The following is a 17,551-nucleotide window of genomic DNA, read 5'->3' as shown; positions in this document are numbered from 1 at the left end:
TTCTCAAGGATTTTTAAGGGTCATTCCGCTACGGATAAAGGACGCGTCTCATTTTCTACGGCATTAACCAGTACTGTTTTGGTTGCGTCTGACATTTGACATGTGTCGTGCATATGACTGACAAAAAGAACAAGCAAATTACCAATGAGAAATGAATGGTTTATTGACATAAAATGAGGAGGTTAATGTGTGTGAACTGAAAAGTACACATGAACACATAGATTTACGGTGACGCTGGAGACTTGAAGAGTAATGACTCCAAATACCTACTGCTATTATGGGTTTAAAGTCCACAAATACTCAAATGTTCTATAAATTATGAAAATAAATACTTGTTCAGGAACAGGTAACGATAACTGAGCAGCCACGTCACAAATGATTGTAAAATAGTCTTAACAAAACACACACACAGTGAATTCATAAAGACTACCTAAGAAAACATTTGACTATTTCATGATTTATCTCATATTTTTGAATCATTTGTATGAAATTGTTTTTGATAATTCAAGTGTTCTCAGCCATAACAGATGGCAAAATTCTCTCATCAAGCATGGTTAGGCAGGTTTTTTTTTTTTTTCCTTCTTCTTCTTCTTCTTTTTCGTGCCAAAATCTAAGGATACAATGAAAATCTGCAAAAATCGTTTTTGATTTGCGCTCAACTTTCTCTTACGTACATCAAAAGCACCACCGAAAACCCAGAAGGTTCTTAGAAAAAAAAAACTGTCCAAAAATGTACAAGAAAAAGGCAGAGCCTAAATCAAGAATATTATTAAAGTCACTTTGGTGTGTGTGTGTGTGTGTATGGTTTTTAAGATGCTACGAAAAATGACCCAATTCTCAATTGTGGTTGCGTAATAGATGACGTATGCTTTTTCTAGAAACGTTTAAAGAGTAGGGGAGGAAGGAAAGAAAAGAAAAACAAAATATTTGAGATCCAATAATTCCAGCTAGGAAGTCAATTGGCATAGCTGGAATTGTCAAACACATAATCCACTGATGAACATATACGTTGAGAGAGAGAAAAAAAAAAAAAAAAAAGATTAACTCAATACAATAGGCTCAAAAGATGCATAAACATACTGGTAATTTACACAACAGAAATCATTTCATCATGTTCTGGTCTTGTGCTTTGGCCTTAAACGTTATGTAGCTTTGCTCTGGTTAGATTTATCACAAAAGTCCACATGTATTGAAATGAGTCCAGCTGAGAACAAGTCCCCCCCCCCCCCCCCCCCCCCCTCCTTTTCCTCCCCTCCCTCCCGCTCCATCTGCTTACCATTAGAGATGTTCAGGTACTCAGCAATAACTTTTATTTATTAATAACTTTATTCAACAACTTTTTTTTTTTTTTTTTCGAAAAAGAGACTTTCAAAAGATGCAGTAGGGCTATGACACCTCACGGAACGCTCCGCCTTGCTTCTCTCACACATTCACACTGCTAGAATGTGAGATGGACATCAAGTCTTTTCCAACAGTTTTACTGATTAAAAATTAAAAAGACTTCGGGCCGTGTCCGTTCTTCCCAAACTTTTTTTTTTTTTCATTGGAAATGTCGGCTTCTATTCATCCGAGCTTTTACGTTCCAGTCTCAGGTTTCCCAGGTGAGGAACCGAGCCGTGGTTTCACACGGGTTCCGCCGGCTGATTTAGACCAACCTTCAAACCAGCTCAAGTACCTTAAGACAAAGAAAATAGTTGTCAGAAAATGAAACAATGTTGTTGCTCTTCACCAAAAGCTGTCACCTGTGAACACTGTTCAATTTATATTCAGTCTCTATTAAAATATGGAATAGGTTTCCCTTGATATAGACTGGTATTTAATGAAACTAATATACAGATGTGACGGTGGCCAACGGGACGATTCCATTTTCATTCATTTCCCACAGAGCATTTCAAAAAGATGGTGGGGAAAAAAAAAATTACAATAAAGAGTGTATCATTTTTCAATATTCACAGCATTAAGTTCCCTTAGAGTAGACAGTTTTAATATTTTTTGAATATAATTTCCAAACCAATTTTACAAGTGCAATATGTAAATGATTGAATTACATTCACACACAAACTTACAAGCTCGAACAGTTTATGTTGACAGACACGCGCCCAGGAGAAAAGGGGGAGTAAAAAGTGAACATACCGGTCCGTCTAATTCTCCTTGTACGTTCAAAGCTGTTTTTACACGACAATGCATGAGCGCAATGCTAGCATGAACTTCTACATTTAACCAACCTTGATTGTTCCTTGACTGTTGGCTGCAATGAGCACGTTAGACTCCTGAGTGAAAACGTAAGAGAAGAGCAATGAAGTTAACAAATACAAAACGCAAAGTCACGCTTTCTTATTTAAAAATAAATAAAAAATGCCAAGAAGCACGCTTATCAATGTTCCAGCCACAACAAATAGAAAGAATCTGCTTTTTACAACATGGTCATTTATTTGTTATTTCAGTCTACTTCCGACTAATATCTCTATTTTCTTCCTTATCATGTGCTTGTTAGGCAGACTGCTACAGTTACCATATTCTAGAGACATTTACATAAACAAGTAATTTATGTGCAGCTAAGAGAGAGAGAGAGAGAGAGAGAGAGAGAGAGAGAAAGAGGGGTGTGTGTGAGGGGGGTGAATTAATTGAGCAACTCCAAATCAGTGGGCAGAAATACAGCTGAATCAGCAGACTGCCCTGTACACAATTATTGCTCCTATTTTCTCCCAACAAAATGGCAAGTGTAAAAGGTTATGCAACATGCAAATGGCTCCAGAGGTTGTAGCTAACATTTCAGGGCAATGGATTTACTAAAAAGAAATAAATAGAAACAGCACCCGCATCCAGAAAAGCCTTTGTTTCCCTTTTCCACCTTATTTGAATGATGAGTTGTGCTAATAATATGCGATATTTTTGAATTGTTTTTTTGCAGCCATAGAGAAACTGTTCTCTTCAATGGCAGGCAAAGGGTTGCTTTGGTAATGCTTTAGGCCCTGCATGGGGTATAACTACCACAGGGGGAGAGCTGCATTTCAAGCATGCACCACACAGGCTGAGGCTTTTAACAGCACAACACCCAGTGTGAGGCAGAGCAGACAGAGAGAGAGAGAGAGAGAGAGAGAGAGAGACTATGTTTAAAAAAAAAAAAAAAAAAAAAAAAAAAAACATAAACCAATGCATTCCTGTACAAGACTTGATCTTATCTCTACCCTCTTTAACCATATCCCTTACTTTCACTGCTAACAGTTTTTTTTTTTTTTTTTTTTTTACCTTTTCCCTGTTTCTCATTATTGTAGGGCTTGTCATTTAAAGAGGTACTACCATAAAAAAACAAACAAAAAAAACAAACAAAAAAAAAAACAATCAGTCATGCGAAGCTTACCCCATCTGGCAGCGCTCTCCAGCAGACAGCACTGACAAACTCATTGGTGTCGTCCTCTTTCTTGTCTTTATCCAGCACGCTCTTCACAGTGTCAAACTTAAACGTCAGCAGCGTTTTGGACAGCCCCTTGTAGTAAAGATAAAGCGAGTTGTTTTCGCTTCCTGTTGGGGAGGAATCAGCAGCAACGGCGTTGGTGATGAAGTGCTTTATCAAGAAAATCTGTCAGAATGAGTTTACACTCGTTACGTCTTAACGGACGACTTAATGCCTCGCGATACGATATTAATATCCTCAATCTATCTCAGAGACAACAAACACACCCCCACCCCACGCCCCCCACCCCACACACACACACCCTCTCCTCTCGCTCCGTACGGTCTGCCTGCAAGACCTTGGGCTTTCCATAAGCTAGGCTTACCACAGGTGAATTCGCCTAAACCTTAGGTATCGGAGAGGACCTAGGACGAGGCTACATCTCAGGGCTGCATGGACCCACTTACCGCACGCTACGTAGTCTCCATTGGAGGCCAGTCCCACGAAGTTCTTCTCGTTAATGTGGCCTTTGAAAGAGCGTAAGCAGTGCGGCTTGCCCACGTTCCACAGCTTCAGCTGACTGTCTGTGGAGCTGTTCATTTAGACAACAGCGTGTTAAACAGCTTCGCTTTACCACGACGTGTACTAAATTTCAGGTAAGACTACACGTTTCCAATGGTACAAAACAACATCTGCTCGTTTCTCGAAACGTATTGGACATAGACCCAAACGACTGAAGCAGTCGTTGGTAACGTTTTACGATATTTCGATAGACGGGTTTCAGAGAAGGGGGACGTACGCAGACACGATCTCTTCTCCGTTGACAAACTTGGCGTAGGACACTGCCTTCCGGTGGCCTTTGAACACCATGATGGGCTGTTTAGTGTTGCGCAGGTCATAGTAGTGGACGCAGTGGTCTGCGGAGGGACAAACCATGACCAGTGAGTTTCCTAATGACGTTCTTGTGTGACAGGTGTCCAGTACAAAGCAAACAAAGCAAGGGTAAATGGTTCAAAGTTACACCAACGACCATTAAAGCAACGTATGCCGTACCTGCGCAGCCAAAGGCGAGATGATATCTTGAAGTCGGGCTGAATTTAACACAACATACATTGGCCTTGGCCTCAATGCTAGCGACAGAGTTGTCCAGGTTGGTGGACCACAACTTAACTGAAAAACAAGAGAGACTCCTTTACTACCCTTCTTAATGTGTCAAGGAATAAAAACGTCTTGTTTGTAACTGTATTTTTCATATGTGATCTAATATTTCTGAGACTGACTGGCTGGCACAGTCTTTCATCTCTACCTTTTGCATCATCTGAGCCTGAAGCAAGGAGTTTGGGATCCATAAGATTAAAATCTACACTCCAGCATCTCTTCTCATGCTCCTGTAAGAAACACACACACACACACACCGCACAGTGAGTGAGAACAAATGTCAAAAACTACAGCTGATGTACAAATTGGTGAATATCAATTTACATCAGACTTCCTAATTCCAAGCTTTGTAGGAAAGATAACCCATGGGGTTTTTTTTTTTTTTTTTGGTTTTGTTTTTTGTTTTTCTTAAATCACAGACAGGCGCAACCAAAAATGTGCTACAGAGATTAACAGGTCAAAGTCCAGAGACAATGTGTCAACTACAGAAGTCCCAAAATACCAACACTAAAAATGACGTCAACCTTTCAAATAATGATGAATAAGAAATTATCCATTCGTGTGCTTTGTATGTGAATTGTCCACAAGGCTTTGTGTTCTCTAGCCTTTCTTACAAATCAGTATCCCAAGTTGTTTAAAGTCAGATGTTTGTTGTTGCTTTTGAGTGATTTTTGTACATATTTGAACATATGGAAGGTATTCATTTGGGCGAGCCTGCTCACTCCTCCACTGTACAAACTGTTTCGCATGACTCTAAAGATGACAAGATAGTGAACATATGCTGAACAATGTGTTCTGCGTTTGTTATGCGAATTGTGAGAGACAGAGGTGTATTTAGGTCAACTGCAGCCTAACTGATCAGTGAAACCTAAGCCGCCACTGACACAAGATAACAGACTGTAGCTTGTTCCTCCAATCAGAGAATCGATCGACAGTGCATCTGTCTAATGGACCCCCTTGTGGTTTGAAGCAGAATTACCCATGAAGCGACGCATTGTAAAATAAGTTATCTCCTTAAAATGAGCTTTAGGCCCATATCTACATCTAAGAGAAAATTGCTGATACAGGATCAGTTCCCCTCGCGAACACAACATTCTGTATTTATTTTCTGGATCTTAATTTTGTAACAGGCCTGCAGAAAAACAAACCTCGAAAATCTGTACTCTAATAAATTAGATAGGGACATTCAGTTCCAAAACAGCGGGTGATTAAATGAGTTTGTCTAGCATTTTAAGGGTCAGACAACATTTTTCAACTAACAAATATCTAATTTACTGTCTAAAGGTGCTAAAATCCAAATGAAAACATTTCAGATGTGTAAACTTGGGATCGATTCGTGGCTGAAGACGGCGAAGCTCATCAGATGAAATAAGACGAATGTGAGGGTTTTTTTTGGAGAACATCGGAAGCAAGTCGTTTGGGTACCTGATAAACCTTTGACCTCTGGCCTGTGAACCCATCCCACAGGATGACGGTTCCTTCGTAATCACTGCTCGCCAAAAGGTTCTTGTGGTAGCTACTCCAGCTGATACAGCTGAAAAGAAAAAGAAAAAAAAAAAAGAAAAAAGAGAGAGAAAAACCATTACAGAGAGGAAACACTGAGTGTGGTTTGTGCACAAAAAACTGGTAATCATCCCAGACACTTGATTCTCTCGATTCGGTTTGATTCGCAGTCGATCCGTACCTAATTTTGGAGTTGCACGTCATCTCGTTGACGGGATAATGAATGTCCACGGCATCCTGGATCACCGTCCCGTATTCAAAGACTTTAATTTTCTTGGTGACGCCAGCGATGGCGAAGTAATCACAATCACGGTCAAATTCGATGCTGCAAAGATGGACGAAGGGGAGGAGAGGGGAAAAAAAAAAAAAAAGAAAGAAGTCAGATTTCTCATCTTCTTCACATCTGCCTCTCCACAAACGTCATTCAAGATGACTCTGTTTCTCTCCATCTCATCTTTCTCTCTCTCTCTCTCTTTCTCTCTCTCTCTCTCTCTCGCACACTCCTCATATTATCTCTACAGCCTGAGCCACCGAGGTGTCTTCACGCTATCGCTCCATAATCAACGCAACTGCAATCTCTACACTGTGTTCCACGAGGTAAAACTTTCGGTTTAAACTGTAATTTGCTGACAATCTTGTTTGAGTGACCTTATTTAGTCTTAATAAATCCCCTGTCTTCAGAGACTGATATCGCGTTATAAAAATGCCAGGCAGATTAACAAGAAATCTGCCTGAAATACTGGCACACGGTCAGTGATGTACAGAGCCTCCAATTTGAGACGGATCCCAGATACGAGGCCTGTCTCTTTCAGAAACGATTTATAGCGAAAGGGAGCAACATAAAAGTCCCCTTGGCCATAACGGAGATGGGTGTAGGTCTCCACTGCTGCACAAGACTACCCTCTGCTGGCAGTAAGAGGGAAGTAGGCATAGATGAGCTCATACAGATAAAAAAAAAAAAAAGGCAGAACAATGCTGTTGAAAGGGCATGGCTGTACCTGGACACAATACTGGAGCCGTTGTAAAGGTCACTGGCGTATGAGAGGGTGGCCAAGGGCCTCACAGAATTGTAGCGTGTGAATTTTGAGAGACACTCCATGAAGTCATCCAGTTGATTGACAGTCCTGCTGTCATCTTAAAAAAAAAAAGGCATAAAAATATAGATTCAGTGGAATTGCGGAGCAATTTTTAAAACAGCCGACAAAGACGCTACCACTGAATTACAAATGATCATTGGTCCAAAACCTATATTATTATTTTTACTCGATCATAAAACAGAGAGTCAGTCATTGGTAAGACACTAACCTGTAATTCGGGACATCCTGTTGGAAAAGTAGCACTGCTCCAGATCTTCGAAGTGTGCCGTAAGCCTTTTCCGTCGAGATGCGAGGGTACTGTTGTACCACGTCTGCCTTTTACCCTGATGGGGTAAAAACATTTGTTTTGTTTTTTTTTTAAACAAGAGTGTACCTGTACTTGGTAAGTTAAGGAATGACTCTTTAAACAACAACAACAACAAAAAAAAAACGCAGGTTAAAATTACCTGTGAACTGCCTCCAAATCCAGGAGGTTGGATGTACTCTGAGGGGTCTATGATACTACTGCTAGACAAAGAATTACAATAATATTAATACAATGACACCGTCAATGCAAGATCAATATTAATTAAATATATGTGGTTCAAGAACAGAGATTTCCATGATCTCTACGATCAAACACTGAGGACAACTGGAGTGTTTGTCGCACCTGCCCATACAAGAATCATTCTACTGTATACAGGACTGTCTAAAAATCATTTGGCTTACAGTCTAACTACGGGTTACAGTAAGCCCTAACGGGTCACTGATACTCAAAACACTAGCCTCCTCTCACGTCTCTGTGAGGCCATTACACTTCTTAAAACAATGTTTTGCTTCCATCACACCTGCTATGGGTGTAAACCTTAAATCAGGTGAGTAAAACATGCTGAGCTGAGGTCAAATTTACCTGGGTGCGGGAGAGTGAGCCTCAAACTGAGGAACGGTGCTATCCAAGTTGGGATCAGTGTCACTAACTGGAGAGTATAAGCCACTCATTTCCTGAGGTGAAGAAACAGCAGAATTTGAGCTGCTTGTTAAACACCTGGGTTCTTTAGCAAATACCATAGGTATTTCTCCATTTTTTTTCCAAGTGTGTGACATCTCTTTACCTCAACGCGCTTGATGTCTTCCTCCAGGAAATTCAATTCTTTCTGCAACTGCTCCAATTGCTGTTCATTACAATGACCATGACAGCAAAAATTAGCCCCGTATTTTATTAGATAATCGCGTTTAAATACTGAACGACGGCACGCAAAAGTCTCATACCTCTCTTTTATTTCTTCTGGCTTCTTTCAGAAATTCCATTAGGATCTGACGCTGTGCTGCTTGTGATTCCTATGAAGAAATGCAAAAGGGACTTTCATACGGTTCAGAACGCCTACAAGCAAACCTTAGACGAGATAAAGAGATATACTCACTGCTTCAAGCTGCTTCTTTTTCTGCACTAAAAGTTCCAACATGTAGTTGACATTGGCTAAATCAAGATTATCTTGTTCTGTGCCCATAACGTCTTGGAAAAACTGCCATCTGGTGCCATTCTATTTTTATTTAAAAAAAAAAAAAAAAAAAAAAAGAGGAAGAAAGAAAAAAAACAGGTGAGAACATGTAGCTTAAATAAAACAAAAGCAGACACTTTTTTTTTTTTTGTTAATTTCGAATATGACTTTATTTATTCTTTTAAAATAAAAATATTTCTGTCTATTGGAAAGCTCCTTGTCAAACACTGAAACAACTGTTGTATCATTTAACTTACAGGGTGGTCTCGTTTTAGGCGTTTTTCTTCCGATCTTTGCTTCTGCTTAAGGATAAGTTCATTCACTGCAATATGACACAGAACAAGCAACAATCATTTTTAGCCCGTATCAAACTAGACTGTTTGATAGGGGGTCAAAGCCCTGTACTGCTTTGTTAAATTTAAATTCCACAAGTTGAAAAATTCAAATCCAACCTGAACCCATAAGGTAATGATGTACTCACCTAAGAAGTTAGGATATAGTTGATCCACATTATCTATTATGTAATTACATTTTGGGCACCTGTTGCTGTCCTCCAAACTCTGTCGAATACATTTGTAACTACAGCAAAAGAAAGAAAGAAAGAAAGAAAGAAAGAAAGAGCAAATTGTTAGCTGATAAAATATGTACCATGGCCATGTCTGATAAACCAGGTTTCATACACAGTTAAATTTGTCAGTAAAGAAAGCACTAAAGAAAACGTACCAGAAGCTGTGGCCACATTTTGTCATATGTGCTTCCTCTATCATTTCAAAACATATGGGGCTGAAAGACAATGAAACGGCAATTAAAGGTCATGTGGACTGTTGTCCACACATGCATACACATATTTACATTTGTATGGTGCTGCTTTGTACGTAAAGCTTCAAAAGCTAAGGAGGGTTTGGGGGAAATGGTCACACTGCAGCTGATAACTAAGCCTGAGAAAGAGAGAGAGAGAGAAGTGACTTTATCAGGGTCGTGACGTGTAAAGTTGGTCAATTACACTTCCAGAATTCTGCGAACAAGTTTGCGATATCAAAGTCTGTATTTTGCTGTTTGTCATGTTTTGCGGTTTTATTTCAACTATCTGATAATTTAAGCAACAAGTTAAGTGCCTGACTAGCTAAGCTAATGTTATTATGCTGTTCGCATGTTTATTGTCAGTTCTGTTGTCTGCTAAACATAACGTTATACATGAGGATATTTCAAGAGCGTGACTTGACGTAATGTAGCTTTGTTACCGGACAAGCGATTCAAAACCGTGATAGTTTACATTCTACCACAATAAAAGTAACTTACCATTTAAAGTGTCAGATGGAAACCGTTAACTTGCTATCTCACCCATTAGCATAACAAATGGATCTCTTCACAAAATGTACCTATTATTTCAAGAACCTGTATTAAAAAGCACTTTAAATACAGAATAGAAGTCGCTTCCGCATATACGACACACTACATTTTGGAGTATCCTTCGTAATTCTTCGAGTCTCCCAACAACTACGCTAACTATGCTAGTGTTAACTTATTTATCAAGCTTGCAGAAACTTCCCAACGATTTGGCTAGCAACCAGCGCAAATGCAATACTCACCACACAAAATCATTACTCTTATCCTCATACGGGTTAATAAGACCATTGTAAAGAGGTCTTTTTCTGCTGTAATTTCCACTGGATGAACCAGGTCTACCACCCTGTGTGGCGACAGATTGTCCTTCGCCTCCCGATCCCAGTGTCCGTGAAGACACTCCATCCTCAGAACTGGTCCCATGTGTAGCGTTACTGCTCCCAGTATTTGCATTGCTGGCGCTACTATTGCTGCCACTGCTTGTTCCAGGACCAGAACCAGGTCCACCTCCAGCTTGTTGCTGCCGGCTGCTTGACATTATAAAAGACGGCTCCGTAATTCCCTGGAAGGCCGTGCCTCTGTGGCTAGCTTAGCTACCCCGACACTTCACTGCATTCGGGCGGCGATATGAGAAGCTTTGCTAGTTAGCCAGCTAATGCAAAGATTTAGCAAGAATTGTCCAAGCAAATATTCTGCAGTCACTGAATGGATCTTTGAAGGACACTTCTGAAGTAGTTGTTTCGTGTAAATGTACAGAAAATTCGAACCATTCAAGAAAATGTTAAATAACTCTCCATAAAAATGTTGACAAATCCGAACGGTTTAGGAATTACAGTCCAACCCGATGGATGCAATAACTTCCTAGTTCAGTGAAGTGAGTGCCAATAAACGCCAGTAATCCACAAATATGGCGATACGTTGGCCATAATACCGTCAAAATAAAAGTCCAAACATACCCGAAACGTTACATTTTCTAATTGTAGAAATGCATTCGTGTTTATTGTCAAAATTCCTAAACATTCTCATACATTAAGGATTTGGTTTTGTTTCTACCTATTTAGACCAAAGCAAATGTATCTGGATCTTAATTGTGATCATTTCGCCCTAAATACAGCCATTAAGTAGCATTCAAAACGACCCTGCCTTTTTAAGTACAGAATAATTTAATGACATATTCACCATATCAAAGACACCTATATTTATCTGAGGTAGCAACAAAAAATAGACAGCACTCCTATCTTTAATACACATTCATGTTGTATCACAGCACTGCTACAAATGATATGGCCCAAATAAATAATAATGATATGGACATGTGAAGGAGATGTTCATACTAAATCCCTTTCACAGTAAATCTTATCAATACATGTTTACTCTTAGTAAGTGAATAATTTATTGGCTGAGGTTTAAACTTCACCATAGACAGCGCATCACTATGATTCTGGGCACTGTAACATCCTCCGACATGATGCAACACAATTTCGTGCAACAGATATAACACATGCTGACCAAATATCAGATAATGTCACTTTGATATGGAGGTGTAACAGTGCTGTCATGCCTATTAGGTATAATGACAAGACATTTTGAAGATCATGTGGTGAATCTTTGAATGTGCACGCAATCAAGTTTTTCTGCGCTTTAACCAAATTAGATGGCTTCAAAGTTCAGTCACAAACTTTTTTTTTTTTCTTTTGCTGCATTTCATTTAGAATTTTGAATTCATATTTGCATTTGTTTAGAGGGTAGGTTTACTGTATTCATATTTGCTATCATACATGAATTACAAAGTTATCCATGATCTGACACTAATGTTTTGGAAGAACTTTGCTTCATGCTATTGTAAATGACGATTTTTTCATAAACACAATGCTAGTACAGGGCTGCACTGCTTAAGGAGCACACAGCTGGTCAAGCTAGTGACATGCCACAGTGGACAGGCATTTAAACACAGGTAAGTAAATCCATCAATACAACAGACATGACCAAATCACCACATGCAAGCTGGTGATAAACACAATGGGTGGGTCAGATTCTTTTATTTCTGGACACATTGTTAAATACACGACCTCTGCAGAACACAAGCTTGATTAATAAACCTTTTCAATTTGCAACACTCGTGTGAACAGCTAATACTCAGGCAAAACACATTGTCAATTCATAGTCCTGCTCAATACCAAGATATTTTTTTTTTTTTAAAAAGGAGAAACAAAAAAGGGAAAACAACGAAAAATACCTCACTGCCTACCCTCAAAAAAACACCATCTGTTTATTCTTTTGGCAAAATTCAAGGCGTTAGGTATTATAAAAATAAAATAAATAGATACTAGATGTTTCAATGTTCATCATTTAATAACTAAGAACATGCATGGTTGTGAGTATGTCTTTTGTGTGTATGTGTGTGTGTGCAAGTGTTAGTATTACTATGCACCTTCAACAATCTAAGAAATTTGCAGCCATGAGAAGCTCCAAGGCTATCTCTGGAGCAATAGGGAACTCTGGTATTTCTGTAGAGCTGTTGGTATAGCGAACTTTGTATGTGAAATACATGCACACTTTGGAGAGGACGTGAGATGGAATCTCTCTGAAATTGACTTCATTCGTTTCATTTTCGGCAAACTGCCCTAGAACACAAAGAGAGAAGCCGAATCAGAACACGGTAAAAAAGACATTTATAAACAACATTTTCTTTCAGTTATTCAAAAACTATGATGAATTAAAGCAGAGATATACGCAATGAGTATTATTATGATAATAAACTACACCTGATCACATCTGACACCATTCCTTGGTCACTTCAAATAACGTTCAAAAATGACACAAATGTAAATGTTAAAGAAAATGCAGCAGCAATAATATGAACTTCTGTGCAGACATGCAGATATTTTATCTTTTCTTTTATCTACATTATTTTACATGGTGTATCTTAAAAAAATTAAAATAAATAAAATCATTTACACAATGTAAAATCACACTGCTGAATTAGCAAACAGAACTCACCAGGGCCGCTCAGCATAGCTTTGATTGTGCCGGATGTCAGGGCATGTTCTCTCTTCACGATGAACTCATGGCCATCAGAAGAAATCAGCTTTACATACATAGCATCTGGCCCCTCACAGCCACCGTAGGTCTTCTCTTCAACATCTGAAAAGGTTTGTTTAAAAGAAACCAAGAAATGGTGAAATGCTGTAACCAAGCTGATTTACTCTTCAGAACTGTAAACAAAAAGCTTAACAAATTTCAAAGCTAATATCAGTGTAACAGTATGCAAAAGTTAACCTTCATGTCAACAATAAATGAATAGCTTTGAGCACTGATTACTGCTACAAGTCACATGATACGACTTCCTGCTTTAGGGGGGGGGGGGGGGTTGTCTACATATCAATGTTAATCTCAATTTAATAGAACAATATGGCACATCAAAAACCCACAAGCTTTGGGTCATGTTAGATAAGCTGTCAGTTTTCAAACTACACCTGCATTGTTACCTTCAGCATCATTTGACTCCTAAACATTAATATTGCTCTCTGGGACAACCAAACCATAAATCTGCAAACTAAAATCTTTCAACATCCATCAATCACTGATCTCAGATAACAGCCTTCTCTAATATTGAGCCCTTATTTTACAAAAGACAAACAGATATCACCACGGACTTCTGTGAAGTATAAAAAGTCAAGTGGTTGTAGGAAAGAAGGAAAGTGATTACTACAGCACCCAACACCCGCCCCTCCCCGACCTCATTTCTAACCCCCTTCCTGAAAATTCCCCTACCGAGTTCATTTCACAAATTATAATGTCTCACTATTGCTTAACTTCAATCCTGGCTGCTGATCAATCCGCACGTGTTAGTTAATACTCAGTGATATGCAGGTAGGCTGAGCGAGGGGCGACAATGCTGAACTACAGTAAAAATGTACTGTCTTGTGAATCCTCAGGACTGGAGCTAAGAAACGCTGGTCTTGCCTAAGTGCTGGTGAAACTTTTCAATACTCTCCATTTTGTATTAAAAAACCATTCAAGATATCCAGTTGCAGTGACTTAAAAAGCTGGTTATAATATTGCTGGCAACTAGTTAATACGAAACATAACATTACCATACAAACTTACCCATTTCGATTGTTGTTGTAGAGAGTCTAAAAGTTCTCTGTGAATAAAGAAGATTATGATTAACATCATTGGGTCGAAATGTTCAAACAAAACACTACTACTGTAAAAAGACAAAACATAAGTAACAGGCTTCTTGTCAGAAGGTTATAACAACTAGGGTCTACAGCTTAAATGACCTTCGAAATAACAACAGATGGGAAAATACCAAATTAAAGAATATAACATCGTAAAGTCAGATCAGAAACGCCCAGGTAAGGGAATAACGTAAAACTGACTGGCTGAATTCATTCTGTGTGTCTAGAACTAGAGTGTGGGGACGCATTTGTAACCTATTCATTAATCCACCGATTAGCCCTGTCAAGAAAAGAAGCGCAGAATTAGACCGAAAATGTGCTTCTCGATGGGTCCTGAAAACTGGAAAGAAGTACTAGAAACAGGTTTCATGAGACAGCTGCTCCTTTGGATCGCTACGTAGTTGACAACTGGCGAAAAACCCAGTACATGTAGAGCACAGTCTGTGTTGTCGACTGTTAAAAAGACGATATATAAAACCAGCTACTACACTGAACAAAAAAGTTACATTTTTCTTCACCTTATAATAGTATTAGACTATTCTTTCCCCTTCTTTTGAGGCGATTTGTTAAATATTTCGATCGAAGAACTGAAAAGGAAATGTTCATCGAAACAAATCACATCCGGTTGAACTTTCTTTCAAATTAAAAGTTCTTCGGTGGCTGCGAGAGATCGCTCTCATTTTGTCGACTCACACCAAAGCAGGCGAGCTTTTCAAATCACCACTTTTATTTTTGAACATTTAACCCGTCGAAGAAAACCATGTGATTCCGGATTGGCACAGCGAACGGCGACGATTTAGGTGTATTCTATTTAAAAAACGCGTTAAGATTCTGACGGAAGAAATTCGACGATGCATCGTATATGTTATTTACCTGGATTGCGCTGTATCCCGAGTTATCAACAGCACATTTTCAGATGCACTCATTATACAAGTATTTTTTCTGCGTCCACCGCTCGACACCTTTGCTCCTCTGCCATCCTTCATTCTAGACCTCTGAGAAGCCAGGAATACCTAGTTCATGTAACTCGAAGGTCATCTCTGAACGCAATAGCAAATAAGGTAGATAACCAAAGAACTGTTTTAATCCGGCCTGGTGCTAAAGCTTTCATATCATACCACACGTGCTTGTCAGTCTTAACAGTGAACATGGCTAGTTTAGTAATACCAGCTATCAGTGTAAAACATATAAGTGAAACGGTCGTTTTCATGAAGCCCTTTTAAATTTGAAAGTAATGGGATCTCCAATTTATGTTTCCACAGGTTCGGCCACTCTCAGTGCAGAATGCAGTCCGCAGTTATTCCTCGTCCTCTAGCCCGTCTGAATATGGAAAGCTCATTTACACTGGAAACCTGGGCAAAGCTGTCCTTGGTACTTCGCTCTCTCACACTGTGGTTATATTGGCGTTGTTACAGCCAAGTTAAATTAAATATACATTGAACAAGTGTGTCAGCACCTCTAATGTATACTTTATGATACAGTCTTCCCCTGAGATATTCCCTGTGGGATTGCGAGAGCTCAGCTTTGCGAGGGCGACTTTAGGGTTTTCTGCATCTCCCGAGCTTTGAGTGCGATCAAATCAAATTCGATTAAATTTGATCACCCGCGACCTGCGAACAGCTGAAACATTAATTAATGTACTGTAGTGTCGACCCAGAGTAAAATAACAATAGTAGGTAAAATCCTTTTTTTTACATTTGATCACGACCCTTGCAGAAAATTATTTATAACAGAACACTTTGTATAGGACGGTCTTAATGTTAGTATAACGCAAAGACACACGCATTAGTGTGCAAGTTAAACGCAATGACTGCGACAAGACAACTCGCAACTATGTAGGCTACATACATGCAACAGCGGTGCATGTTGGGAAGCGCTCCGCCGTTGTAAGTGTACGATGCCTTATAGTCACGAAGAAGCTTAACGAGACCCGGTCAACAACCATATTATAGAGTAATTAATGATATGAAAATGCCTGGTTAGCTTGTGTTATGATAACTTATTTTTATGTATTTGTGTCCATTACATGGGGTTCAATGCTTTGTATAGCATTACTGGGTGTCACTTTTGGTGGCACAGGAGTATACATTTTTCCCTCATTGAAATTAATGATTATTTATTTGAGTTGGGAGAATTCTTTTTATAAGGAGTTTCTTGGGAATACATTACACTCATAAATTGTAGGAAGACTGTGTACACAAAAGACCTTCACCTTCTGAAGCCCTCTGTATCTGTGGTTTTATCTTAACTGCAGGTGTGAAGTTTTTCTCCTACTCGAGCAGCATGTTCAGTCTTTGCGTGATGCCGTACGTCTTAATGAAGACGGGCATTGGAGTTGAGAGTTTCGCCTTGAAAGTAATCTTCTGTACCTTCATTGGGTTTTTCACCTTCATGACACCGGTACTTCTTCACCTACTCACCAAAGGCTACGTGCTGCGTCTGTACCACAACGAAGAGACAGACACGTACACCGCCATCACCTACAGTGCACTTCTGGTGGAGAAAAAGACTGTGTTTCACCAGAAGGACGTCAGAATACCCAGCGTCAGTCAGATGTTCACCAGTTTTTATGCCAAGAATCATTCCATGCTCGTGAATCCAATGAATTTCCCATTGCCCCAAGACTACAACCATCTCATGGGCTATGATCAGCCCTTCTCCTTTGACTTGGATGAAGTAAACAAACCGGATAAAAACTGATTTGTAGCTTTAAAAATCAAATACTGCACGTTTCATATGTTCTGGGACATACCTTGCTGATGTGCAAATACACGATTGTCCCTGAAGTTAGTACAGGATGTCACTTTGTTTAGTGCAGAAAAGCCTCTTTTGTGAATAAAGTATGCGAATAAAAGCGAGTGGTTTGTTACGTGCTGATCGTCTTGCATCCTTTACTTCTCTAATGGGATTTTTGTTTGTGTAGCTTCCTTTTTTATAAACAATCTTTTCTTTGTTTGCACTTCCTCTGAAATATACAAGACAATCAAATGTACAGTGTATGTTGTTCACATTTTTTTTTTACCACTGTTATATTTCGTTGAGCCTGACCTTTCCACGGAATGTGGATTTGACTTATAGTCTTTTGCTGAAAAGCTAAAGGATACCTGCACTAATGCTGTGTTTCTCAGGATGCCTAACAATTGTTATTCTAACATTGACTTGTATTGTTTGGGTGTCTGGAGAGAGACAGTTACTCTGTTCCTCAAAAACTATGGTCGTTTGGTATGAAATTGAAGGTAAGTAGATTCTTTTTGATCATGAAATTCATCAGAACTGCGGTAGTTAGCACAGCTAGCCTTCTTTGCCATACTCTCAGGTTTCTGACATGAATCTTGCTTTGGAAAGTTTCCTTACACATTAAGGAAAACAGAACATGCCTAGGCATTTCATACC

At 39.2% G+C, this 17,551-nt stretch overlaps 3 protein-coding genes across 4 annotated transcripts; 1 reads left to right on the top strand and 2 right to left on the bottom strand.

Moving 5' to 3' along the window:
- Window positions 1-1,367: 1,367 nt before the first annotated feature.
- Window positions 1,368-10,727, bottom strand: cop1 (COP1 E3 ubiquitin ligase). Of its 2 annotated transcripts, none has more exons than XM_030774556.1 (20): window positions 10,220-10,727; window positions 9,354-9,413; window positions 9,112-9,209; window positions 8,888-8,952; window positions 8,553-8,672; window positions 8,401-8,469; window positions 8,244-8,303; window positions 8,042-8,133; window positions 7,599-7,659; window positions 7,361-7,475; window positions 7,054-7,189; window positions 6,237-6,380; window positions 5,978-6,086; window positions 4,701-4,782; window positions 4,448-4,564; window positions 4,194-4,311; window positions 3,862-3,986; window positions 3,362-3,522; window positions 2,226-2,270; window positions 1,368-1,675 (listed from the first exon to the last, which is right to left on the bottom strand). In XM_030774556.1, the coding sequence occupies exons 1-20, from the start codon at window positions 10,510-10,512 to the stop codon at window positions 1,658-1,660; spliced, it is 2,088 nt and encodes a 695-aa protein (XP_030630416.1). In that variant the 5' UTR covers window positions 10,513-10,727; the 3' UTR covers window positions 1,368-1,657. The 2 variants fall into 2 exon arrangements, with proteins under 2 accessions (XP_030630416.1, XP_030630417.1); XM_030774557.1 differs by having other exon boundaries at window positions 7,599-7,656.
- Window positions 10,728-11,997: 1,270 nt separating this feature from the next.
- elocb (elongin C paralog b) lies at window positions 11,998-14,763 on the bottom strand. Its single transcript, XM_030774532.1, has 4 exons — window positions 14,677-14,763; window positions 14,085-14,121; window positions 12,975-13,118; window positions 11,998-12,598 (listed from the first exon to the last, which is right to left on the bottom strand). Exons 2-4 carry the CDS (start codon window positions 14,086-14,088, stop codon window positions 12,408-12,410), a joined length of 339 nt encoding a protein of 112 aa, XP_030630392.1. The 5' UTR covers window positions 14,089-14,121; window positions 14,677-14,763; the 3' UTR covers window positions 11,998-12,407.
- A 183-nt stretch (window positions 14,764-14,946) lies between these two features.
- Window positions 14,947-17,011, top strand: tmem70 (transmembrane protein 70). Its single transcript, XM_030775642.1, has 3 exons — window positions 14,947-15,219; window positions 15,421-15,529; window positions 16,413-17,011. Exons 1-3 carry the CDS (start codon window positions 15,010-15,012, stop codon window positions 16,856-16,858), a joined length of 765 nt encoding a protein of 254 aa, XP_030631502.1. The 5' UTR covers window positions 14,947-15,009; the 3' UTR covers window positions 16,859-17,011.
- Window positions 17,012-17,551: the final 540 nt, after the last annotated feature.

This window comes from Chanos chanos, chromosome 5 (genome assembly GCF_902362185.1).
Source record: "Chanos chanos chromosome 5, fChaCha1.1, whole genome shotgun sequence".
Lineage (NCBI taxonomy): Eukaryota > Metazoa > Chordata > Actinopteri > Gonorynchiformes > Chanidae > Chanos > Chanos chanos.
This window is presented reverse-complemented; position numbering and strand designations above follow the sequence as displayed.